Consider the following 27101-nt stretch of genomic DNA (forward strand, 5'->3'; position numbering starts at 1 on the left):
CATAACACCTATTGCTGTTTCTGCACGTGCTGTTTTCAGCATGTATAGACCCTCATACCTGGACTTTTGCCTTAAGAGAAGTCACCAAACAAACAGCTACCTCTACAACAAATAGCGAAAACAGCCACCCCTGGGAGTGGTGAAAATCTGATTTCTAAAGTCACAAATTATTAAAATGTCCAATTTTCAACAAAAAATTACGATATATACAAAGAAGAAAGTATGACCCATACACAGGAAAAAACAAAAAACAAAAAAACAACCAATCAATGTAAACACTCTCTGAGGACATCCAGATATTGGACTTACTAGACAAAGACTTAAAATCAGTTGTATGCAATATCTTCAAAGAACTAAAGGAAACCAAGCTAATGAAAAGATGCTCAACATCACAAATCATTAGAGAAATGCAAATTAAAACCACAAAGAGGTGCCACTTCACACTCAATATGATAGCTAACCCCAGTAAACAAGTGTTAGCAAGAATATAGAAAAATTGGAACCCTATTCCACTGTTGGTGGGAATGTAAAATAGTGCAATCACTATGTAAAACAATATGACAGTTTCTCAAAAAATTGAAAATAGTAGAACTACTGTATGATATGATAATCCTACTTCTGGGTATATATGCAAAGTGTGTGAGTGACTAAAGCATATACATCTCTAAAAGAAATTTGGCAGGGCCTCCCTGATGGCGCAGTGGTTGAGCGCTGGGTTGCGAAGCTGCCCGTGGCCTCTGCAGTGCCGGTTCGATCCCCGGCTGCTCCCCTGCCACCGGAGGAGGGCCCCACATGGCGCGCAGACCTCTCCTGCTGCCAGCTTCCCCCCTCAGCAGTGTACTTTGGTCCTTCTGCCTGCTCTGCTCCCCGCTCTGGCTCTGGTGAATTCTCTCACCCTCCCGTGCTTCTGACTGTACCCAGTGCTTGTATAAATCAATCAATCAATCTTGAATAAATAAATAAATCTTTAAAAAAAAGAAATTTGGCAAAGAATTTAAGTACATGCTGAAAAGTGAAATTTCACATTTCTTGGTGTTTTGCCTTTTAGAAGTCTCATATTAGTAAAAATACAATGTCACTGCTATTTTGTGTTGGAATGGTCAGAAATACATGTTGGAAAAAAAGATCTAAGACTGTTGCATGTGAAGGCAACTTAGTTTTCCGGGAGTCAATTCTTTTTTTTTTTTTTTTAAGATTTATTTTATTTATCTATACAAGCACTGGGTACAGTCAGAAGCGTGGGAGAGTGAGAGAACTCACCAGAGCCAGAGCGGGGAGCAGAGCAGGCAGAAGGACCGAAGCACACTGCTGAGGGGAGCAGCGGGCGGCAGGAGAGGTCTGCGCGCCATGCGGGACCCTCCTCCGGTGGCCGGGGAGCAGCCGGGGATCGAACCGGCGCAGCAGAGGCCTTGGGCAGCTTCGCAACCCAGCGCTCAACCGCTGCGCCACCGGGGAGGCCCCCGGGAGTCAATTCTTTCATCTTCACTCTGTTTCCCCAAGTGCTCTAGTTGTGAAAACCCCCAAAGGGCAACCTTGCCTCTTCAGACCCAGCTGAGAGCCAGGACTGCCAAACCACAAAATAAATGTCACAACATCCATGAAGATACAGATGCCTTCTCATTCAATGTCTATGCATTCTTGTTTTCACAGAATTCCATTAAGTTTAAGTTTACTGATCTGGGTTGCGAGGTACAACATACATAAAGCATCAAATTAAAGTAGCCATTTACACAGGAGCAAAAAGTGAAATTATATTATTAGTTACCAGTTATTGAGCATCAATTGCCTGGGCATTTTACTGGCTTGTGTCTCACGAAATCCACTCAATAACCCCCAGAAACAAGGTGCAGAGAGGGAAAAATAACTTTCCTAGGGCACATATAAGCATAAGCAAGCTTTCAGGTAGGAGGACCAAAATCTGCGCTCAGTGCTTTACCATAGGATGGATTAAAAAAGAAACAGGAGTTTGGGGCCATTTTGCGTGGGGATAAGACCCACTAGTTCTCACAGGTTACAAAGAACAGTGTTCACATATACAAAAGCTCACTCCTTGAATCACCATGAGAAAATGTTGTATTGTGTCCACTGTGCTTTGTTTAGTGAGTCAGGGAACTGTGTGATACATTTCAGAAATATCAGAACTTAGATAAGTTGGGTGAGTCCTGGCTTTGTCTATGATCTGAGACTTTGAGCAAGCCTCTTAGCAACTCTGGGCCTCTCCTCCTCCCCTGGAGGATGAGGGTCATTGTTTGAGCCAGAAATCTTTGAAATTCTTTGAGTTCCATGAAGCTTGGGCCAATTTTTATCTCTTAGAAGACCTTGGCAGTGGGACCCAGATTTCATTAAGGGCTGAGAGCGCCACCTGGTGTTACAAGCTTATAAGTGAACATTGTTTTCCCCTGAGTGCAATCAACCTAGTTTACAAGTCCAGCTGAGACCAGCAGGACAATTCCTTTCTTCCCCCTATCTACTGGAAATTGCTTTTAAGATGCAGTGAATAGTGCATTTTCCTGGGAAGAGGGTACATAGCTTTTATCACAAGGTTCTTAATCCTCCCTTCCCCCAATTGAAGTTTTCATTACTCTAAGTAAATGTGAGAGGCCCAGAGCAAAAATGACTCATTTTATAAACATGGGCTTGGGGCTGTGACTTTATTTAGAAAGTTATTTCACCTTTCTGGGCCTCAGCTTCCTCATTTTTAAAATATAAATCAAAGGATGGAGGGAGACTTTCCATGCAAAGCGTGTCTGGCCAGGGCAAATAATATATTATGAGGGAACATACAGGAAGTCCGCCATCCACTGGAAAAATCAGGATGCAAGTAGTTACCATGTTTCCACCAATTTAGCAAGAGTAAGATCTCCTGAATGTGGAATGCAAAAATCTTAAAGTGGAATATAGTTTAATTCAGTTGTGTCTGAGACATGGGATGGAACTTTCGCAAGGGTAAGAAAAAGAACCCAAGCAAAAGCAAACAATGACCAGATGCCAGGACTAAGAAGGTGGGAATTCCTGGCTCCACAACTACATGAGTTTGAATGAAGTATTTGGGAAAAGGAAACAAATGAACATAAAATACAACTTGACTGAAAATTCTATTCAAATGCCTTGCCATCCTGAGAGCCCAATTAAGTAACAAGAGGCAGACTTTTGAATAGTAGCTCGGTGCTCACAGCAGAGCAGCACGGGAAGCAAAAACAGGTCTTTTCAAAAGACCTGTGTGGATTGATGCGTAAGGGAAAGGAAAGTAGGAAATAGTTGCCACCAGTTCTCTGAGTCACCCGGTGGCTTAAACGGTTCATTGAATGTCCGTCAATGAATGTGTGGATAATTTAAAATCTGGTCTTTCCAGACAATGAAATATAATTCAGCCAAGAAAAGAAAAGAAGTACTGATACAAACTGCAGCATGACCCTTGAAAACACAGCGCGAAGAAAAAGCTGACAGAGACAACATCAATTGCTGATTCCATTTACACGAACTATTCCAAACAGACACATTCATAGAGGCAGAAAGTATATTAATGGTTGCCAGGGGATGAGGTGAGGGGAATTAGGTGTGATGATAGCAAAAGGGTAAAGGGGTTTCTTGTTGGAGTCACAAACATCTAAAATTGATGGTGGTGCTGGTTGGACAACACTGTGACTATATGAAAATCATTAAATTCTACACTTTATTTTTTTTTAGTGTGTGTGTTTTTTTTTTTTTTAAAGATTTACTTATTTATTCATACAAGCACTGGGTATAGTCAGAAGTGTGGGAGGGTGAGAGGATTCACCAGAGCCAAAGTGGGGAACAGAACAGGCAGACTGACGAAGTACACTGCTGAGGGGAGCAGCGGGCGTGGCAGGAGAAGTCTGCTACGCCATGTGGGTCCCTCACCAGCAGGCCCAGGATCGAACCGGCGCTGCAGAGGCTGCAGACAGCTTCACAGCACAGCGCTCAACCGCCTGCACCACCAGGGGAGGCCCAAATTCTACACTTTAAATGACTGGATTCGTGGTATGTGAAATATACTTCAATAAAGTCATTGAAGGGCCTCCCCTGGTGGCTACCCGCAGCCTCTGCAGCACCGGCGAGGGGCCCACAAAAAAAAAAAAAAAAAAAAAACCAAATCCTTAATAAAGTCATTGAAAAATTCTCATCGAACATCACACATCTGAGTAATCACAATATATAGATCTTCTATCATTACATCAACTTTATTATTATTATTTTTTAAAGATTTTATTTATTTTTTGGTAGAAGAACTAGGGTGCAGGCCAGAGGCATGGGGGCGAGGGGGGCGGTGAGAGGATTCACTAGAGACAGAGTGGGGAGTAGAACAGGTGGATTTACTGAAATACACTGCTGAGGGGAGTAGCAGGCAACACAGGAGAGGTCTGCTGTGCCATGTGGGTCACCTCCCTGGCGATCAAACTCAGGCCTTTGATGTGGGCCTTCGAGGTGGTAACACTGAGACTTATCCCCTAAGCCCCCAGGGAGCCCAAAGTATATCATCTTTAAAAATACAAATTCTATATTATTCTAACAGCTGATATTAGGTAGCCAGCAAAAACCAGGGTCTCTAAATACTATTACTTCAAAGAATGTGTAAATAAGTCTCTATGAATTAAAGACAAACAAAAAATAATGAGCTCCCCAGAAGTAGATGAGTCTGGTTATCTCTCCTTGGGGAGAAGGCTTACTTTCAATATATAATAATTTCACTGAAAAATACTTGGATTTTTTTTTTTGTTTGATTCACTTTTTTAGTCACAAACATCAATGAAGTATCTCTGTTCTCTGTTGCATCTATTTATCTTGTTTTCCCTCTTTCCCATTTCCTTCTGCATTTAATACATTAATAAATTGAGGTCAAGTACATACAACATGGATCTTACCATCTTATTCATTTAAGTGTACAGTACAGTGGCAGGAAGTGCATTCAGATTGTAGTACAGTCATCACACCATCATCTCCAGAACTCTTCATTTTGCAAAAACTAAATAATGTACACACGAAACAGCTCCCCATTTCTCTTTACCCTCAGCCCCTGGCAACCACCGTTGAGTGTCTCCTAGGAATTTACCTGCACTGGGTACCTCAAATACAGAACTTGTTTTCTTTTGTGACTGGCTTATTCATTTAGCGCAAAGTCTATAAAGTTCATTTGGATTTTTTTTTAACCAGTAGTATTTTATTACTTTTCCAGTTAAAAAAAAAAAAAACTAATTGGTTGTCCAAAATATCATTACATACAGGGAAAATCAGGAATCAAATAAAATGTCATCATAAATTTGTTTTTTAAAAATATCACACATATTGGAATTCAGTAGGAAAGACTAGAAATTTCTAGTGATGTCCCATGATTATTTCTAGATGGGTTATGGTTATATTTTATTTTCTATTTTTTCGTTATTCTAGAAAGAGAACTGTTCATAAATGGGGGGAGGAAATCTGTCTTTAAAATAGGTATGTCAAACTCAGCAAATGCTTCACCACAGTTTTCACAGGAATATCCTGATTTGACTAAGTTCCTCTATCACCATAAATTAAATACACCAGCAGTTTTCAACCTATATATCCAAATGTGAAGCTAGGAAAGTAATGTTTATCTTGGCCAACAAATGCATTCAATAAGTGAGTATGAAATCCAAGAACAGAAAAATGATCAAAAAGTCTCTTCTACCTGAGTCTTGTGTTTGGCTCCCAGCAGGTCCTCCTGGGCGATCCCATGAAAAGTTTCCACCTTGGAGTTGTCACATTGGAGCAAAGCGAAACTGCCCCAGCTCTTGCAGTCTGGCTTGGGAGTGGTGATGGCGTGTATAGTCTATAACTTCACAGGAAGAGCTGGAAATTGCCTGTAAGTATTTATGCCATGGAAATAGGAGAACACTAAATTGCACATCCTACCTCCTGTACCCCATAACACACACAGGCCCGCCAGAGAGCCTGTGGTTAAACACATACTGCTGGGCTGCCCTCCTCTGCTAGGACAGGTGAATCATCCTCTCTCTAGTCCGTGGCTGCCCATTTTGCAGGGAGCTGGACGCTCACTTTCCTGATACCACTGCATGTGGCATTTTGTCTTCTGGTGGGGAGATCTGCCTTCCAAGTTCTTGTCCTTTTGGACATCAGATTTCACTCTCCTGGTCTTGGGCCCAGACGGGAGAGACTCTGGTCAAAAATAGAGACTCATTTGACAACTCTCCATTTTCCATTTTCCCATCTCATCCTGCTACCTTCTTTTTGGAACTTGGTCTGATTTCAGGCATCTGTGCCCCAATTCTTTTCTTCCTGGCAGAAGGCAGTGGAGAGGTGGGAGAAGGTGGTATCACTGGAAAATGCGCAGACTTTCTTCTCCAGAGAACAGATCAAGTTGATTTTGTTGTCCCTGCTCCTTAAGGTGCTAACCTTTGGGTCCCAGGCCCAAAGGGGGCACAGGTGGGATTTTGCCATCCACCTCTTGGTGCCCCTCAGGTGTGGCACGTGGTGCTGGACTGAGGGACCGGATCCTCCCATAGCTGGTTGGCCCTTTCTGAAGCCCCCCGGAGAATAACTCTAGGTTGAAGGGAGAAGCTGGTTGTTGCTAAGAAACCGCTCAGCACTACCTCTTGGGAGGTACATGTCAGGAGGAGTAGGGGCAGAAATAATTGGTTCCTGGAGGATTTCAAAGACCCAGGCTGTAAAAGCAATGTCAGGAACCCCAGTCTGTTCCTCCAAGTCTGATCATGACTTAGCCAAAGACCTGGCTTCAGATCCCCAGCTTTACCCCTTCCTCTAGCCCCCTAGTTGCAATGTAACTTGACATCTCAGAGCCAGCTGTAAATTGGGAAGAATAATACCTACCTCTCAGTGTTATCATGAGGACTGAACAAACTAATGTATCTTTCAATTCATGGGAGGTGAAAATGGAACAAAACCAAACCAGCCATGCGTAGCAGCCTAAGCAGAGAGGTGTTTGAACACCATGTTTAATAAAAGATTGTGGAATTAAGGTGTCTCGACAGGCTCTTTCAGAGTATATTTCAAATGACAGCCTCTGAAGCAATGCCTTAAAGACCTTGGTTGGGCCCCTTCATAGAAGTCAACTCACTTTATCTTCACAACAGTCCTGCTTGGCAGGAACTATTAGGTGTGGATAGTGAAAGCAGGACTCTGGAAACCACCCTTGATAAGAACCCATGGTGAACTCCCAACTCACTGGTCACTGATCTAAGCAGAGCATTTTCTGTTGTCCAGAGTGGCCTAAAATGTGACTGACGAAAGGACAGGGCGCTTTCCAACAATTTCTCTCTTGGTCCTCCGCATCCTGTACCCATATCAGAGAGGGTGGATATTTCCTGAGCCAGCTCTGTCCCAGGCTGAGTGGCCTTGGTGTTTCCTTTTAGGCCTGCTCAGGGGAATGCCCTTGTCTACTGGCCCAGAGACACTCAAAACATCCAGACGATGGCAGCCTTTGGACAAGTGACTGATTTGGAACTTTGATTGGCAGGACTTGGAGTCAAATAGATGTGGGTTCCAGTCCTGGTTTTACCACCAACGGGCTTTGTGACCCAGAAGGTGACCTAGACCATACATTTCTCACCTATAAAGTAATTGGGTCCAAAGGTTGTGGAGAGGGTCCTGTGAGATGGAGTTTCTAAACTTGGAAAAAGGCCCAGCCCTGCAAACCGAAGTGCTATTATCAGCATTGTAAAACATTCCTAAGGAGGTTGATCTTCTGAGGTGGGGAACTGGTCATAAGAACCATGTATTTGACTTAGCAAATATATCTGGAGGGCCTGCTTTTTGGAATTCCCTTTAGAAGGCACTCACCAGGGTCACAGAAGCTTCCAGAGTCTCAGCCGAAAACTGGCCAGCTATTTGTTGCTTTCTAATCTACACTTAGCCACTTATTTATGTACTTTTTTTTTTTTTTATTGGCAAGTAACTGATTTTACTTATCTCGGGTGTGGATCTGAGGACCTGCAATGTCAAAACCTATGGGATTTTCATTTGTTTATTTAACAAATACATATTGAATGGTAACTAGGTGCTAGGTGTTGGGAGTACAGGAAGTCTGTCTAGGATAGAATTTACCTTCCACCACAAGGTAAAGGAAGATAAACAAAAGTAAAGGGAGAGAGGAAGGAAGAAGACTGGCAGGAACTGACTAAAGAGTTAAAAACACTGCATAAAGGAGGCGAAAAAGAAGAACTGTGCAGATTTATGCCTCAGTTCATTAAGCGAAACACTTTTATTGATTTCGAGAAGATTTCATCACGGAAGAAGTATTTCAGTAAGGGGCCTTTGGACAACAGAACCACTGCTTTTCCTAATAGTAATGTTTGCTTTCTTCCCCAACATTTTAAGATGAGCATTTGCACGCACACAGAGATATTGGAAAGTGCAAACACCCATATATCTATTTTAGAGTGTGCAACTAATATTTTAATGTACTAATTGCATTTTTTAACAAATGAAGTTACTGGTTGTTAGGCTGTTTGAAGTTTCAGTTGTTCTGTGATGAGCAGAACTGTGATTCCCCAAGGACTGGGGTGTGGCAGGGTAAAAAGAAGGATTTCCAGTCCGGGGAAGGTAGCTGTCTGGGAATCAGACTCAGTGGGGGAGGGAGAACAAAATGCTCCGGAAAAACAAGTTCCGCTGACCTCGACGCTCTAACTGTGTGGCCTCAGCCAGTTAAACCGAGGACAGGCGTCTCCAATGGCTTGGGTACTTTGGGCTGGGAGGTCTAAGGGATTATCTTTCTTCCGCTCCAGGCATGCCTCTGCAAAGGACAGAGAAAGGCAGCGATGGCGGCCTGGCGTCCGTCCTGGGCGCAGGAAAACAAGTGAAACTCGCAGGACGGCTAAGCTGGGACGCCGAGGGGGCCTACAATTCTGCAGCTTGACAGTCCCCCCGGCTTGCGACGCTCCTCCGGGCGCTGCAGCCCGCGAGCCAGCCGGGGCGCGGGGCCGGCCTGCGGCAGGGGCAGGGCGCAGTCCGGCCCAGCTGCCCGCGCCTGCAGCCGCCGTCCCGGGCGCAGGAGGCTGGGGAGGGCCCGGCCCCCGCGCTCCGCCCCCGCCGGGCTGGAGCCGGCCGGGCGCGCTGCGCGTAAAGCCCTCCTCCCGGCCAAGGTAGAGGAAGTCGGGCTCCCGCCTGGATGGGAGGCGCGCGGGCGCGCGGCCCCTGTTGTTTTCCGCGAACCGGAGTGGGTGGCGGGCTCAGGGGGCGGGGTGCGCCCTGCCCCCCGCGGCTCGGGCGCTCGGAGGGAGCATCGTGCCGTGCGCCCCGCGCGGCTGCCAGCCCCGGACGTCGGGCTTGGCCCGAGCATCCTTCCCGGGGGCTGTGGAAAGTGCAGCCTCGCCGTCGGTTCCGGGGGCCGGGAGGAGCGCTTGGTCTTACGGGGGCCAGGCCCTGGGGGGCAACCGCAGCCCCGCCAGAGCCTGCGTTTCCCGAGGGGCCCCTGCCGGCGTCTGGGGCGAGATGGCCGCGGGCGGCCGGGCTCCTGCGCCCTGGGTCCTGCTGTGCCTCGGCGCACTGCTGGCTCCCTGGGTCTCCGCAGGTAAGGCTCAGCGATTTGAAGGGAAAAGTTGAGTTTTGCTAAAGCTTCGGCTGGGAGGGCAGAGCCAGGGGCAGGATTCCGTCCATGCCGCCCGATCCGGCGGGGGCCGCGGCCGGGAAGCCGCCCCGGGAGGGTCTGGAGTTTGCAGCCGTTCGGCTCGCTCTGCAGCCAGGAATTTTCCCAGGCGCTTGATGGAGGACGGGCTGTCCCGGCTCTCGGGACCCGCAGCCGGCGAGACTGGAAAGGGTGTGCGGAGAGGTGATGGGAACAGTGGGGAATGGAAAATGGGGATTTGGAAGATGGGAAAATTGGAAGTGTTGGTTTTTGAAGGCGTCGGGTATAAATTCGCGTTCTGGTTTTACCTGCTGCACGGGTGCTCAGACTCCAGGCTCCTTTATTTTGCTCTCCCCCCTCCCTCTGCTCAAGGTGGAACCCTCCTTACACCTGTAACCTGTGAATTTCCCTGCACACACCTGCATGCTGCCCTGTGCAGACCAGCACACTCAAAGCCATGCCTTCCTCCTTCACTTTTTTAAAAAAGATTTTATCTTGAAATAATTTTATGACTTACAAAAAACTTCCCGTTACACTTGACATGATTGGTAAAAGATCTTAAATGCTTTATCTGTACTCTCCCTCGTGAGGGCTGCTTACTAAATATATATATGATATATATCATGTAAGAATAGCATATATATCATATATATCATGCAAACTATTTTTTAATTTAATTCACTAGCAAATTCAGGTCTGTAGTGTGTAGGGCAGAGTCACAAGCAGTGAAGAGACACTGGTGAAGAGAAAGGAGATGGAACCAGGGAGGTGATGTAATTTGCTAAATACTTGCACACTGCTACTTTCTGTGTCTTCATGTCTCCATGTCCACCCTACCCAGTTGATCTCTTGCAGGTTCCTGGAGGAACTGCTCTGTGAGCTTCCTAGCAGCAAGTGGGAAAAGCTCCTAATTGCTAGGTTCTCACAAGTTTTTATTTTGTTTTGTTTGTGGCAATTATTTTAGAACAATAAACTTGCCCATAATCTACATTTTCAGTTTATCTGAAGAAAAATCTGAAGATATGGCAGCAGACAGCCTGTTTTCCCACCTGGAACTGATCGGAAGTCATGCCCTTTAATATAGGGCATGAGACCCCAAATTTGGTCTACCTCTCCCTGATGTGGTAGTACTTCCCCCTGGCTCTCTTCAGTCATGGATATTACCTGTTGAGTCCTCCAGGCATTTGACTTGGTGGTCACTGTGTTGGGGGGAGGAAGAGAAAACAGCCTCTACTCTACCATCTCTGGAAGTTAAAGGTGATAGTCTATTTCCGACTCCCTGTCTGTGCTGTTTACTGCATTGTGAATATCAAGGGCCTCCAGACCTCAGAACCCTGGTTTAAAATCATACTGGAATGAACTGGCTTTCAGGTTGACTAGGACTCAGTGACCAGGAAGCTTCCTCCACTGCCATTCCCAGTTTTGATGCCCAAGCCAGGACCTCCTTTGTTTATGGTGCTGGGGGGAGGGTGCTGTTGTTTGTTAAGATAGGAGTTGTTTTGGGTGTAAATTTGTTTTTCTTCCGTCACTTAACTCTGAACAACATTTATGCCTCCACTTGTAACATAAGAGTGTAAAACCCAAACTTTGTAAATGATAATACAAGGTCAGCATTGGAAAATGATCCTTTATATTGCTTCCTCCTTTTTCCATACTCTGAATTTGGGGATGTTCAGGGAATTCTCTGGATACCTGGGCATAACTTTTAGTAACACAAAACTGTTACTATGTCTTTTTGGCCCATTCAAGACCAGAGCAAATCCCTGTGACCTGGAGTATTGAAGAGCTGGCAATCCCAGCCCCCTATCACTTGCATGGGATTTTAAGTGCATCATGTAAGTTTTCCAAGCCTCAGTTTTCTCAACTGTGAAATGGGGGAGATGGGATGATCAGGCATGGAAGTAGTATCTCAGAAGATTGTCCTTTCTGTATGCATGTCAGACATCAATAATCAATGACTACCCAGTCAAGGCTCAGCCTGCCTCATCTTTAACCCAGTCCTCAGGACTGTCACATCTCATGACTAAAGGATCTCTAAGGTCACCTTCAGCTTCAGTAGATAGAAGGATGGAGTGAGCAAAAACAGAAGGAGAGGTAAAATGCCTTAAAAGGGTTTCTTTTGTGATATGTCATTCTAGTCCTTGGAGGAGAAGAAAATGTCAGTTCAGGTTTCAAGACTAAAGTTTCACCAGAGCTTTTCCATGTGCCTTTATTCCTTTGTCAAGGAGCCAAGGAAGGGGCAGGTCTGCAGGTTTCATGAACACACATTGCATCTGTAATTCTACAATTCATCTTCCTTTCCCCAGCAGGGACTGCCACTGAGAAATTAGGTCCCCAGACCAAATTGTTTAAAAATAATTCTCACCTGCTTTTTAAAAACAGAACCGTTTCTTGCTGTTTTGGAATCTCTGGCATTTGATGACATCCTCTGCCTTCCTTGTTTTGGGAATGGTGTGGCCAAGTTAGGAAGAAAGTCAGGACATCCTGTAGTTCCAAACTGGCTTCTGATCTTTCGAATGGAATTGTCTAGCCAGACAAAAGGCAGATAACTAGGACTCTGGGAAGGATTTCCAGAGGTAGCGGCAGTTTATTTTTCCATAACAAATTTACTGAGGTATAATTTATATAACATAAAATTCACCCTCATTTTATTAATTTATTTTTAATTGAAGTAACATTGCATTATAACATTTTATACATTTCAGGTGTGCATCATTAAAAGTCAACTTATGTTCATACTTCTTTTACCACACAATTTTGACCCCTTTATCTGATTTACCCATCCTCCTTTCTGCTTTTCTGGTAACTACTAATAGAAAATTCACCCCTTTACAACGTGTACAATTCAGTGGTTTTTTTTTTTTAAAGATTTATTTATGCATACAAGAGCTGGGGTGCAGGCCAGAGATGTGGGGTGGAGGGGTGAGAGAATTCACCGGAGACAGAGTGAGAGACAGAACAGGAGGATTGACTGAAATACACTGCTGAGGGAGGCAGCAGGGGAGATGAGAGATCTGCTGCACCATGTGGGACACCTCTCTGGCTGGGGATCGAACTCATCCTGCAGTGGCTGCAGAGCGCTTCATAGTGCTGCGTCTTAACCTCTTGCACCACCAGGGAGGCCCCCAATTCAGGGTTTTTTATTATACTCACAAGATTGCACAACTACCACTATGAATTAATTCAGAACATTTCATGGGGACCTCTCCTGTCATGCCCACTGCTCCCTTCAGCAGTGTATTTCGGTCATCTGCCTGTTCTGCTCCCTGCTCTGTCTCTGGTGAATCCTCTCACCCTGCAGCACCTCTGGCCTGAACCCCAGGTCTTGTATAAAAATAAATCTTAAAGAAAAAAATTCAGAACATTTCATCATCCCCAAAAGAAGCTCTGTATTACTACCACTAATAGTGATGTATTCCCACTAACAGACAAGTTACGTCCCCAGCCCTAAGCAACGGCTAATCTATTTTCTATCCCTCAATTTGCCTATTTGGACATTTTATATAAAGGGAGCCACACAATATGTGATCTTTCCTGACTGCTTTCTTTCACTTAACATAATGTTTTCAAGATTCAGCAATGTCATAGCATGCCGATTACTTTTTCTGGCTAAATAATTTTTCCATTGCTATACCACATTTTGTTTATCCATTCATTAGTTGATGGGCATTTGGGTTGTTTCCACTTTTTGGAATAAGGCTGAATAACGCTGCTGTGATACAAGTTTTTTGTGTAGAGATTATTTCTCTTGGATATATACCTAGGGATGGAATTGCTGAGTCATACGATAACTTTAACTTTGTGAGGAAATGCCAAACTGCTTTTCCAAAGTAGCTGCACCATGTAAAAACCCTACCAACAACATATAAGGGTTCCTGTTTCTCCACATCTTTGTCAATACTTGTTTCTGTCTCTCATTTTAGCCCTCCTGATAGGTGTGAAGGGATTGATAGCTTATTGTGCTTATTGGCCATTTGTATATCTTTTAATCCTTTACCCCTTTAAAAATTGTGTTACTTGCCTTTTTATTGAGTTTTAAGAGTTCTTTATAGTCTGGATACAATCCCATACCACATCTGTAATTTGTAAATATTTTCTCCCACTCTTTGAGTTGCCTTTTCACTTTCTTGATAATATCTTTTGGAGCACAGAAGTTTGTAATTTTAACAGTCCAGTTAATCTATTTTCCTTTTTCACTTGTGCTTTTGGCGTCGTATCTGAGAAGTCATTGTTTAACTCGAGGCCACAAAGATTTATTCTTTGGGGTTTTCTTTCTAAGCATTTTATAGTTTTAGCTCTTACATTTAGATATATGCTCCAGTTGAATGGTTTCTATGTGTGATGTGAGGCAGGGAGACCAACTTCATTCTTTGGCATATGGCTGTCCAGTCTTCCAGTACCATCGTTGAAGGCAGTTTTGTTTTTTTTTTAAAGATTTATTTATTTATTCATACAAGCACTGGGCACAGTCAGAAGTGCGGGAGGGTCAGAGAATTCACCAGAGCCAGAGTGGGAAGCAGAACAGGCAGAAGGACCGAAGTCCACTGCTGAGGGGAGCAGCGGGCAGCAAGAGAGGTCTGCGTGCCATGTGGGACCCTCCCGCCGGTGGCCGGGGATCGAACTGGAGCTGCAGAGGTTGTGACAGCTTCTCAGCCCAGTGTTCAGCCGCTGGGCCACCAGGGGAGGCCCTGAAGGCAGTTTATTTGTAACAATATCATCTTTCATAAACCCCTAACATACTCACATACTTTGAAAACTTCAATGGAAGCATTGATTGAAGAATAGCAAGAAATCACTATACCAGTCCTGCCCTGCCTGCTTCCCTTGTAACTGTGCTTGCTTTCTTTGCACCACACTTTTCTCATCTCCTGAGTGTGACAGCGTAAGTAAAAGACCCCTACTAGGTTCTGTCTGTTATTCCCATGACTGTGGCCTCTTTGTATTTGGGTGTTGATTGTGGAGGGGGCTGGGAAATTATGATACTTCTCAGCAAAACAGGCTGCATTTGCTTCTTGTTACCAGGTGGCAGTTTTATGCTAGATCAGTTGCTCTTGACTGAGCATCAGAATCACCTGGATGGAGACCTGACCACCCCCCACCCCCACCCTCAAGTTTCTAATTTTGATGCTCTAAAATGAGACCTGTTTACTTGCATTCCAACAGTGCTGCTCCTTTTGATCTGGGCTTTTTGAGCATGCTATATACCCTCTGCCTGGGCACCCCCTTTTCACTTTTACCTGGCTAATTCCTACTTGCCCATCAGATCGCATTGTGGCTTTCTGGAGGAAGCCTTCCCTGACTGTAGCAGTGGGAAGGCCACAGGGCAGGGTCTCTATGACCTGGGCAGACGGGGTGAAGGAGGAGTCTGTAGCCCTCAGTGGCTTTTTCAGGCTTTTATTGGGATTTACCAGGTACTTGGCAGGCAGGGGTGCCGGAGGGACTGGGAGGAGGAGCAAGTCTTCACTCTTTCTGGGCTCTTTGGTGTTCTCTCGTGGCCTCTACTTCCTGCTCCTTTCACTCTCTGTTCCGCTGGCGTGCCCATGACGCTGCCCTTATAAGCCCAGCCTCTCAGCCCAGGTGTACCCACTACATAGGCCCACACCCTACTCCAGGTGCCCGCCATCAGGCATGCATTCCTGATGCATCATTGATGCATCAGGATCCTAATTGATCCTAATTGTTCCATCATTGATCCTAATGGCGGGAGGGTAGAAAAGCCTGATACTTTTTTACCTTACACTGGCATTCACCCCATTCAAGAATGGACCTACGAGCCCCTTCTTGAAGGTCCTATCATGGTATTTCTCATTCTGGAATGAATGGACAGAAACCAACCCCCACCCCCAAGGTCTCTGTTTTGTCCACTTCTGTCTCCCGGGTGCTGGGTACAGGGCTGACCAAAGTAGGTGTACAGTGACTCTTGAGCCTCTTCTTGCATGAGCTGTCCAGAGAGTTTTAACTCCAGGATCAGTTGTGCCTGCGATGAAGAACGAAACAGAAAGAACAGCAGGGATGCCACAACAAGTCAGAGGGCCCTTATTCCATCCTTTCTGGATTTCTAAGTGAATAAAACCACTTGGGTTCTGTATCAGTTCTTTATAACCACAGTGATAATGGGCAACAACCAATCACAGATGACAATAAATGCTTATTGCTTAGGGGTCTGGGGGCTCTGCTTATTTAGCCTGGGCTCACACTTTTGGAGTGGACTGGCTGGCTGGAGGCTGATCAAGAATGGCCTCAGCTGTGAGGATTAGGACACCTGGGGTCAGCATCATATCCTCTTCCTCTTCCTCCTCCCCCTGGTACCTGACCTGCAGGGCGCATTACATAAGTGCTTTAAACCTCTGGGGCATCACATTTGGTAGTATCCCATTGGCCAAAGCCTGTAACGTGGCTGAGGCCAGCGTCTGAGTGGGAGGGCGCTGCAGGGTGCTGCCAGGAAAGGCATGGCACAGTTGGGGGTGGTATTGAAGCTCCTTGTGATTTTGGTCTTTTGCAAGTTCATTAATGTATAGTACTAGGCAATAAGCCCAACAGCATGGTGGCTCTGTGTTACCTACCTTAAAAGCACATATCTGATTTAAAAAAAAAAAAAGCCTATATCAGATGGACTGTGCAAAAAAAAAAAAAGTGGGGGGTGTTCAGAGATCAGGAAAGGTGGTAATAGTCTGACCTTTCCTTCTACAGGATTGGAGGCTGTTGTCATCGGAGAGGTTCACGAGAATGTTACTCTGCTCTGTGGCAGCGTCTTGGGACCAAGGGGGCTGGTGACCTGGTACCGGAATGACTCGGAACTGGTCTTCCTCCTGTCCTCCAATTCCAGCCTCCAACCTGCCGACCCCCGCTACTCTCTGGCCAATGCCGGCTCCCTGCACATCGAGACGCTGAGCCTGCAGGATGAGGGGAACTATACCTGCCAGGAGGTTCTGAACGAGACTCGCTGGTTTCGAGTATGGCTGCAGGTGGCCAGTAAGTGGAGTGGGAGGGCACTGGGGCTTACTGGGAGATGCTGGGAGCAGCAGACAGGAGGCGGCTTAGATGTCAGTGACCTGACAGCTTTCATTCCTGGTCCCTGGTTCCTGTCAGCTGAGTGACCTCTTGCACCAACATTTCCTCGCGTGTAAAATGGGAATGAAAGACATCTTGCTTCATAGAGCTGTGAAGAATAGATAACAGTTTATCTCTGAAAAGTGGTTTAAATGGCTCCTGCTATATTAGGTAGCTGTTACTTTTAGCTTGTTAATATCATCCTTGCTATTGATAGCATTTTATTATGTAGCAAAATCAGGGTGTAACATCATCAGATTGGACTGCCACAGTTTCAGTTCTAAGGCTATGTTTCCACCATGAAAAGTAGATTAATATCTCTGGGATTCCATTTTCCTTTTGGGTAACACTGGACAAAACATTGTATCCCCTATCAGGTATGCTCTTGTGCTGTAGTGCTTGATACAGGGCTTAGCACAAGCTGCTGTTACTACTGTGCCTTCCTACCACGGCCTATCATATCCACTGATAATGCCCAGTGACTTTGGAATAGGGGTTGGTAGACTATTGTCCCAAGCTAATGGGCCATTTCCAGCCTGCTGCCTGTTTTAGCATGGCCTATAAACTACGAATGTTTTCTACATTTTTTAAAAAAGATGTGTTTGCTTATGCATACAAGAATTGGGGTGTAGGCCAGAGGTGGAGAGGTAAGAGGACTCACCAGAGACAGAGTGGGGAACAGAACAGGCGGATCTACTGAAATATACTGCTGAGGGGAGCAGCAGGGAGACAGCAGAGGTCTGCTGAGCCATGTGGGTCAGCTCCCTGGCTGGGGATTGAACTTGTGCTTCAGTGGCAGCGGATTGCTTCCTAGTGCTGCATTTTAACCCCTTGCGCCACCTGGGAGGTTCCCTGTTTTCTACACTTTTGAAGGGTTGAAGAAAAGATTTGTAATGTGTGAAATTTATATTTCCATGGCCAGAAGTAAGGATTACAGCTACATTCACTTGTTGACATATTACTCTGACAGCTTTTGGAGCTTCGGTTGCAGAGCTGAGTGGGTGTAACACGCTTCATCTGGCCTGCAGAGCTGGGTATATTTCTTCTCTGACCCTTTATAGAGAAAGTTTGATGGTCAGTGGTTTAGAGTGACATCCAATTTTTAGACCAGCACATGTGGTTTAGTAGAAATACATTTGGGATGACTTTACTGCTCCTTAGCTTCCTCATCTGTAAAATAATTACTCATTCTTTCATTCAACATGTATTTACCGAGAGTCTGATACCAGGCACTGATTAGGCCCTGGCCATAGATATTGACAGGACAGACAAGGTCCCTTCCCATGTGCAGCTGACATCCTAGTGGAGGAAGACAGACAGTAAGCAAGTGAGAACTGCAGCTGGCAATAATAAGAGTAACAAGTGCTATGCAAAGAATTGAGGTGCAGTGATGTGATTCCCCAGAAACACCTTAAATGGGGGGACTGAGGATCAGGGTCAGAGAGAAGCTTTTGGAGGTAGTACCATTTAAGCAGAATGGTTGTGCCATCTAGGCAGAACTACAACTAGTGCAAGAGGGACTGAGCTTGGTGCACATGTGGCATAAGAACACGTGGGGAGGAAGCTGGTATGGTGGGAACCCAGTGTGTGAGAGGGCAGGCTGTGTGAGATGTGGGAAACAAGGCCAGACCCTGTGTGGGATCGGTATTATGGGTTGAATTATATTCCCTCAAAAGATTTGTTGAAGTCCTAACTCCTAGTACCTGTGAATATGATCATATTTGGAAATAGGGTCTGTGCAGCTATATTTTGGAGGTGGCCAGCAAGACTTACTGGATGATTGTGAGTGGAGGGTGAAGAGGCTTTAAGGACACGTTAAGATTTTGGAATGGGGCCTCCCCAGTGGCACAGCGGTTAAGCACTGGACTGAGAAGCTGCCCTCAGCCTCTGCAGCGTGGTTCGATCCCCAGCTGCTGGCGAGGGTCCCACATGGCGCGCAGATCTCTCCTGCTGCTCCCCTCAGCAGTGTATTTTGTCGGTCTGCCTGTTCTGCTCCCCACTCTGGCTCTAGTGAATTCTCTCACCCTCCCGCGCTTCCGACTGTGCCCAGTGCTTGTATAAATAAATAAATCTTAAAAAAAAAAATTGGGGGATGGTCCCTAAGGTTTTGCCAACTCCCCAGGCTTGTGGAATTTGTGAGCACAGTGGTTTTGTGCCTGGAGATGCAATAGATGAATTGCTGACTGGCTAGGAATGAATGTGGGTGTATCAAAAAATGTCACCCATTTTGGCCTAGCTATGCATGGTCCCCACTGTGAACCCACGGGAAGAGCTGGCAGGCCTCCCTCACTCCAGCCTCACTCAGCCTTACCCATAAACATCTCCTATAAACATGACCACAGAAGTGTAAGGTCATTACAATTTTTTTAATCATATATGATAACTTTATCTGATACTGATTTATTAATCATTGACTGAGTTTATTGGAGGGCACATTCTTTTTGTTATTGCTCTGTAGGGAGATAATGCAATGCAAGGCCTTCTTATGTAGCACATGAACTTATATTGAAAAAAATATCGTGGTCGATGGTGCCTCTCTAGAAAAAAAAGAGAAATAATTAGACTCAAGTGGCACTTTGGGTCCTATGCATGTTGAAGTTACTGTGGTATGGTTTGTATTTTGGAAACTTCTATATTTGGAAGATTGGGGGGGGGGTTCCTGATGTGAAAAGAACAAACACACCAGGCAGTTCAGACTGCTGCTTTAACCAAAACAGCATAGACTGTGTGTCTCAAACAACAAACATTTATTTCTCACAGTTCTGGAGGCTGGAAGTCCAAGATCAAGGGCTGACAGATTAGTGTTTGGCCAGGAACTGCTTCCTGGTTTGTGAATAAGGGAGAGGAAGCAAACTCTGGGGCCGCTCCTTTTAAGGACACTAATCCCATTCATGAGGGCTCTGCTCTCGAGACCGAATCACCTCCTCAAAGTCCCCACCTCCAGATATCATCATTTTGAGGATCAGTTTCAGTATTTGAATGGGGGGGGAGGCAGTGGGAGGCACAACATTCAATCCAACCCAGAGCCCTCCAGAATCTCAGGCCTTGTTCCTGTTGCAGGAGATCCCAGCAAACACCAGGCATCAAACAGGAGAAATCGTGGCATCTCAGATTGGAACTCAGCCCTCAGAAGACTGAGGAATATGGCTTATCCTTGATCCAAGTGCTGTCTGGGAGCGCCTTGGTATTGCTGAGGGACTGGTATGCCCTGAGGTCCAGCTTCTGGGTTCACATCCGGGTCCTGCTGGCTATTATCTTTTGACCTTGGGGAAGTCACTTGACCTCCTCGGACCGTGGGAAATCAGGGCTCATGATGGAACCCAGACCCAGATTTGATGTACACATTCCTGAGATAAACATGAACAGCCTGCGGCCTGGGGTGAAGAACAGTCTGCCCTTGGTCAGGGTGACACTGGTCAGCTGGTCGAGCAGGTGATGGGGACAATGCATCTTCAGTTCCCAGCAGTCAGTTAACTTCCAGCCTTTTCAGGGTCAGGGACGCTGCCTGCCAAGCTCTTGCTTTTCCTATCTTTTCATTGATAACGGTTGATAACTTAAGCCTCTAAGGAGAAACATTTGGAAATGTTCTGAGGTGGCCCCAGAAGCTAGTGGGGGGCGGGAATTCAATATGTGACTGGCTATCTGTAAGTAGCTTTGAATGTGTGAGTAGACAGAGATGCTATAGAAACATAGCCTTACCACCTGCATCTCTATTGCTGGTCAGTGCCATTTGGTGCCTCTGCCTGCTAGGGAGTCAAGGTTTTCTTAACCTGCGTGGAATGAACCCACAATATGGTTTTGCCATTGGTCCCAGGACAAAAAGACTTTGCACTGGGTACTTACTAATTTAATGGTGGGTTGAAGAATCTTGCCTTTGAGATTGGGCCTGCAGCTGCAGAGGGCATAGAAACTCCTTGGTCCGCAGCAGACATGGGCTGCCATGGCTATTCATTTCACTGACTCACCTGTGTTCTCCTGCCTCCAAGTTGGGGGGAGACGGGGTTAGAACTGCTGGGTGTTTGCCTGAAGAAAGTCTGGAGGAAAGGGGAAGGCAGCATAGACCTTCACACATTCCACTAGACTTTGTGCTTCTTTTAGGAGATTGTCTCTTAGGCACTAGAGAGCTGCCTATCACACTAAAGATTAGCCCATGGAAGAGGGGAATCAGATTTCAGGTACACAGTATCAGACTCTCCCCGACACTCCCACACTAGTCTTGAGGGAGCATTCAAACCAGTGAGTAAGTGGGCAATGAGGAAGCTGGTTTGTATCAACCTCCCAGAGCCGTTTGGATTCATTTGATGTTGGGCTATTGGGCCATCTGCTTCTGTCTGTCAGTGATGTGGCTGCCACTCCAGACTTCCAGAAAAGGGAGTTCAGGAAAGTTCCCTTTCCCTATTACTTGCGCCCCTAGGATTTGCTCTTATTCTTTGTTGGCAGTGACGACACTGTACTTATTGCAACATAAGGTCCCAAGGAAAAGGAATTTTTGGCACACTGAAGAAAGATTGTTGGCGTGTCAGAAGATATGGTGATTAAGTCTTGCCATGTCCATCTGAAGCAGACATGTAGACTTAGAAGAGGCCGAAACTTCTGGGTTCTTGGTTGTTTTAGACAGGATCAGTGGCTTCTAGGAAGAAGGGGAGGGGGTGGGGTTGTCTCATTTGTCTCTATAAAAGCGATATAAAAAATCTCAAAGTGTTCCCAAGGATTTTATCCAATGATAGGGTTATAGGCATGCCCACTGATTAGCCGAGACTGTCAGTACATCTTAGGTCATTTTTCAAATAAAAGACTCGTATGAAGAATAAATGCCTGAAGATAGCTTTTTCATTGGTAAAGAACCAAAGACACTGAGGTGGGACTCTCCCACTTTGTGGGTTCCTGAGATGTAAATTAATGCTTCAAGATCCTTGACTGGCCAACCTGTAGTTAGGGAAGGAAAGAAGCAAATTCTGATGGCAAGAATCACTGCCAAAAATAAACAGCAGCCATAGGAGATAGTGTTCTAGAACAGAAATCAAACTTTTTATGTAGAGGGACAGATAGTAAATATTTTAGAGCTGACTGGACCAATGGCAAAATCAAGGCTGTTCTATTAGTACTTGTATAATGAAGGGGAGCGGAACTTTCCACACCAAAATTTGTCTCTTTGACATAAGAGTCATTTTAGGCTGATTATATATTTTTTAAAGATTTATTTATTTATGTAAAAAAGAACTGGGGTACAGGCCAGAGGTGTTGGGGGGTGAGAGGATTCACCAGAGACAGAGTGGGGAGCAGAACAGGCAGACTGACTAAAATACACTGCTGAGTCTAAAGCCGAGGAACAAGTACCCCCCTTTACATGTCTGTCTGCTCCACAAGTCTTCCACTGTGTCTCTCTTCTGTCCTCTATCTTCACCTGGCTGCTCAGCTCTACCCTTCATTAGGTGGGGCAGGGAAACTGGAACCTCCCTTTTAATGGAAATTCCCTTCTGTAACACTTGTGTCCAGTTCCTTTACTTGGTGAGACTTGTGCTGGTCAGCAGCCCCACCCAGCCAATTTCTGGGAGTCCACACTGTATGTCTGGGCTCTGTAGCCCTCCAGACCACTATGTGTAAAACCTGGACCATCCAATCTAACACACTGCCTCTGCTGGCCTGGGCATTGGCTGCCAGTACCCTGGAGGCACTCTGTGTTTCGTTGAGTGCCTGCCAACTGTGGATGTGCCCTCAGACCTGCTGGTCCACATACCTGACTAGCCAGCAACAGTGAACAGGACATTTGAGCACCTCCCCAAGCACAGTATAATTTTTCCATAGACCGTCTGTGGGAAGTGACATGATTGCAGCACATCACTGCAGCTATTAGGGGCCAACCCCACTTGACAGTCATATTGTCAAGAATGTTACCCTCAGGAACCCACAATTTAAAAAAAAATCATATATTTTTTACATTGTTGTTCATTTTTGTGCAACGTTCGATTTCTCCTCTCAGGTATAATCCCTATAAAATTCCCACCACCAAGACACCTGTGATGATCCCCATATACTCTTGTGCTCTTCCCTTCTCTTTTTTTTAATGATTTTTTTTTATACAAATGCTGGGGTACAGGCCAGATGCGCGGGAGGGTGAGCGGATTCACCAGAGACAGAGTGGGGAACAGAACAGGCAGATTGACGAAACACACTGCTGAGGGGAGCAGCAGGCGAGACAGGAGAGATTAGCCGTGCCATGTGGGATTCTCGCCGGCCGGCAGGGATGGAACCACGCTGCAGAGGCTGTGGACAGCTTCACAGTGCGGCGCTCAACCACCTGCACCACCAGGGAGGCCCTTCCCTCCCCTGTTTTGACCCCCTCCTACTTCTCCCCTGCCGAATGTCTGCTAGTTTTGTCTTTTTTCTGATCCATTGTATGGTTTCCCTATAGGAACCTACCATTTCTATAGTTAATGGCCTCAGATAGAGGAAGAAGATGCTGTACTCTGAGGGACTCTGGGAAACCCTTTTCCTCCCCCAAATAACTTTCCCCCCTGGCTTATTTCTGTTCTCAAAAATCTGCAGTCATAAAATTATTCCTTCAACCAAGCATTGCCCCAGGGGAGGCCACACACTAATTTACTTTAGAAATCATAGTTGTTAGATATATTCATTTCATTAAAGGAATGTGGCATCTTAGGTATAAATGGTACCAACAGTGGAAGGCGGGCATTGCTGGAAAAGAATTTAGAAATGTGAAGGATCAAGATAAGACCTAGCTTTTATCAAATGCCTCCCACATGCCAGGCATTGTTCTGAGTGCTTTCTGGTGCTAACTCATTTACTTGTCACCACAACCCCAAGAAGTGGGTTCTAGCATCACCCCCATTTTACAGATGCATGAATGGAGGTTAAATTATTTACCCCAAATCACATAGCTGGTAAGTTGGAGTTCAAAGTTGGGACTGGAACCCATGTTTCTTGTTTTTCAGTATGAAATTGTCCTGGGGTCCCTTATACCACCTCCAGGACTCACCATATAATATGATTTATTATAGTGAAAGGACACAAAGCAAAATCGGTAAAGGGAAAAGATGCATGGGGTTAAGTCTGGGGAAAACCAGGAACAAGCTTCCAAGAGTCCATCCCGGTAGAGCCACATGGGACACGATTAATTCCTCCAGCAGCAAGTGATGGTAATGCATGTGAAGTGTTGTCTACCAGGGAAGCTCATTAGAGACTCAGTGCCCTGGGTTTTTATTGGGGCTGATCATGTAGGGACCAAGCATGTGTTCAGCATAAACCACTCTTGTCCAGTTTAGACACAGTGAGTCCCGCACATAGTCCTGGGAATGGTGGGGACCGTTCTAAAATCCAAGTACCTAGTCACTAGCCAAGGCCAACTTTGCAAACAGGTCTTTTTAAGGAAAGCAATCTCATGCTTGCTATGATCACTCTTTAATGCACAGATATCCTTCCCACTCACCACTGTTTTTGAAAGGGAACCATTTACATTTTCCCTTTTTCTATAAGGCTCAGTCCTTCCCATAAATCTCAGCCGGAATTCATGAGAGAATGCAAGAGGGCACTTAGCACAGCATTTGTCACATGGTAAGTATTCAGTAGATCTTGTCATCTTCACTGACTGCTCCCTGATTTTTTTTCTGTCAGTGGGAGCTGGTAACATGTAGGTCTGCTAGACTTAAACAGCCTCCTTGGCCACCATTTTGGTTAATTGCAGTCTCCCTCCAATACAAGGTCAGAACAGTCCGGTCCGTTATATGACCTAAAAGAATCTAGGATACCAGACCCTACAAGGCTCCTTTCAAATTGAACAAGAGCAGGGTGCTTGATTGTTCTGGGACAGTGGGTATGTATAATGAGCCATGATTGGGAACACCCAGGATGCTGTTGACTGATACATGACCTTATATTCCAGAAACTGATCAGGGGACTGCCATGTTGATAAGTTTGGAGCCATAGGTGGGGGTCTAGGGTATGATTTCTAATATAATAATGGATTATCAGTGTATGGTCAGCAGACTCATGGCCCCTGAAGCCCTCGATGAGATAAGCACCTTTTCAGTTTTCACCCACCTTTTCTTTTTGTTCTCCTACTCCTAGTAATTGATGATGTATGATTATTCTATCAATAAAAGACCAGGATCTTGCTCTTTCAGCAGCATCCTGTGTTATACAGCTTGCTCCATAGCTCCCTCTCTTTTCTTTATCAGTGCAGTTTTGTCAAAGCAACAATAACAAGCTTAAGTTAACTCTCAAGTAATGAATACATTTCCTGTCACCCCCTGTCATTCCCAGGTGGCCCCTGTCAAGTTGAGGTCAACATTTCCTCCACCGGCACGCTCCCCAATGGGACCCTTTATGCAGCCAAGGGCTCCCAGGTGGATTTCAGTTGCAGCAGCAGCTCCTGGCCTCCACCTATCGTTGAGTGGTGGTTCCAGGCTCCTGATTCCAGAACTGAGCCCTTTGGAAACAACTGGACTGCCAGCAGCTTCAAGCTGTTCCTGATGTCGCAGAACCTCCAAGGGAACTACACCTGTTTGGCCAAGAACATGCTCAGCGGGAGACATCGAAATGTGACCACCGAGCTCCTGGTCTACTGTGCGTAAGAAGCACTGCCTTCCCCCACCCCTCACCCTTCATGAAGTGCCTCCTCCTTTAAACTGCAGAGCATGCATGCTGCATGGGTTCTAAGGTGCTTCTGCAGCTCTCTCGACTCACACATCCATACCCAGGGGCTATGGCATGTTAGAGAGGGTGGTAGCGCTCCGAGAGACATGCTGTTCATAGGAGTACAGGAGAGTCCTTGTGATCCATAGGGAAATTAATACCAAGCCTGAGGCTTTCTTTCTTTTTTTTTTTTTTTAAGATTTTTTATGCATTTTTTATGCATAAGATTTTTTATGCATCTGGGTATAGGCCAGAGTTGGGGGGGGGGTGAGATGATTTACCAGAGACAGAGTGGGGAGCAGAACAGGCATATCTACTGAAATACCCTGCTAAAGGAGCAGCAGGCGAGGCAGGAGAGATCTGCTGCGCCATGTGAGTTAGCTCTCTAGCCAGGGATCAAACGCATGCTGCAGTGGCTGGCGATAGCTCGATAGCGCTGTCTTAAAACCCTGCACCATCAGAGAGGCCCTCTTTCTTTTTTTTAAAATGGAAGTGAAATTATATAACCTGACAGCCATTTTAAGATATACAAATCACAGGCACCGTGTACATTCCCAGTGTTGTACAACCATCACCTCTATATAATTCTAAAATGTTTACATCACCCCAAGTGGAAATCTTATACCCATTCAGCAGTCATGCACATCCCTACTTCCCCCAGCTCCAGCTAATAGCTAATCTGTGTTCTAACTCTCTGGATTTTCCTATTCTGGACACTTCATATAAGCGGAATCATACAATAGGGCCTTTTGTGAGTGACTCCTTTCACTTAGCATCTTGTTTTGAAGGCTCAGCCATAGCATGTGTCAATAGTACTTCATCCCTATTCATGGCTGAATAATGCTGATTGTTATCTCTTGTGTATTCTCCGCATCTATCAGGACTTGTTTTCTCTTTTCCTATCCTCATACATTGTATTCATAAAAATGGGCCCTCCAGTGCTCTTAAGAATCAGCAGTTCGTGGGAGTGAGGAAACAATAGCCAAATGCACCTTTACAGATTCCTTGGATGAGAACTGTGTACTCATAACTTATTCTAATGAAAGGGAGCATCAGAACAGCAAATTAGTGGGCAGGGTAATTATGCACTACTTAATACATGCGTTATTCAGCACCTTCACAAGTCTCTGTTCTCCATCATAAATAACATTTATTGGATATACCAAAGTTATATGTGCTTGTGATACAGATGAGTATAAAGTAGGAAATAATCACTTATGCTGTAATGATTATTTTGGTATATTTCTAACGTTTCTTGTCACATATCCAGCCACTTAAGAGTCAAGTTTATTTCCATTTGTGTGTCATATGACATATGTACAAATATATGACAATATACATACATAATATAATGGACATTTAAATATTTCTGAATTTATAGATTATAAATATATGGATTACATTGGCAATATAGGTTTATAACTTGTTAAATTTTTATGTGTTTTTAGTAATCCATGCACATAGTAAAAGAGAAGAATGTGTTGGAGGTGGGAAGGTGAATAAGTGTCTTTCCCACCTGTATCTCCCTCCAGGGACCAGCCCTGTCCAGTAAAACTTTCCATGATGATGGAATGTTCTGTTCCGTGTGGTTTAATACAGTAGCCACCCACCACGTGTGGTTACTGAGCACTTGAAATGTGGGTAGTGTGATGGAGGAACTAAATTTGTAATTAATTAATTAAAGTTTAAATAGCCACATGTGAGAAATTCGAAGATGAATGAGACTCCCCCAAACCCCTACCCCCACTGCCTTGAAGATTTAACACCTAACAGAGAAAACTTGACTATTACCAGGCACTACATTGTGCCAGGAGCT

At 45.3% G+C, this 27101-nt stretch overlaps 1 protein-coding gene across 3 annotated transcripts in view; it reads left to right on the forward strand.

Moving 5' to 3' along the window:
* The first annotated feature begins 9259 nt into the window (after positions 1-9259).
* The window catches only part of VSIG10 (V-set and immunoglobulin domain containing 10), a 30894-nt gene continuing 13052 nt past the window's right edge, over positions 9260-27101 (forward strand). For 2 of the 3 annotated variants that reach the window (XM_037511087.2, XM_054695307.1), the window contains exons 1-3: positions 9260-9529; positions 16274-16555; positions 24914-25216. In XM_037511087.2, coding sequence (XP_037366984.1) covers positions 9451-9529; positions 16274-16555; positions 24914-25216 — 664 coding nt within the window. In that variant the 5' untranslated portion in view covers positions 9260-9450. The remainder of the gene's footprint in view (positions 9530-16273; positions 16556-24913; positions 25217-27101) is intronic. The other variant, XM_054695308.1, reaches the window with a different exon arrangement.

The sequence above is a fragment of the Talpa occidentalis genome, unplaced genomic scaffold (genome assembly GCF_014898055.3).
Source record: "Talpa occidentalis isolate TD23 unplaced genomic scaffold, MPIMG_talOcc4v2.1 talOcc4.14, whole genome shotgun sequence".
Classification (NCBI taxonomy): domain Eukaryota; kingdom Metazoa; phylum Chordata; class Mammalia; order Eulipotyphla; family Talpidae; genus Talpa; species Talpa occidentalis.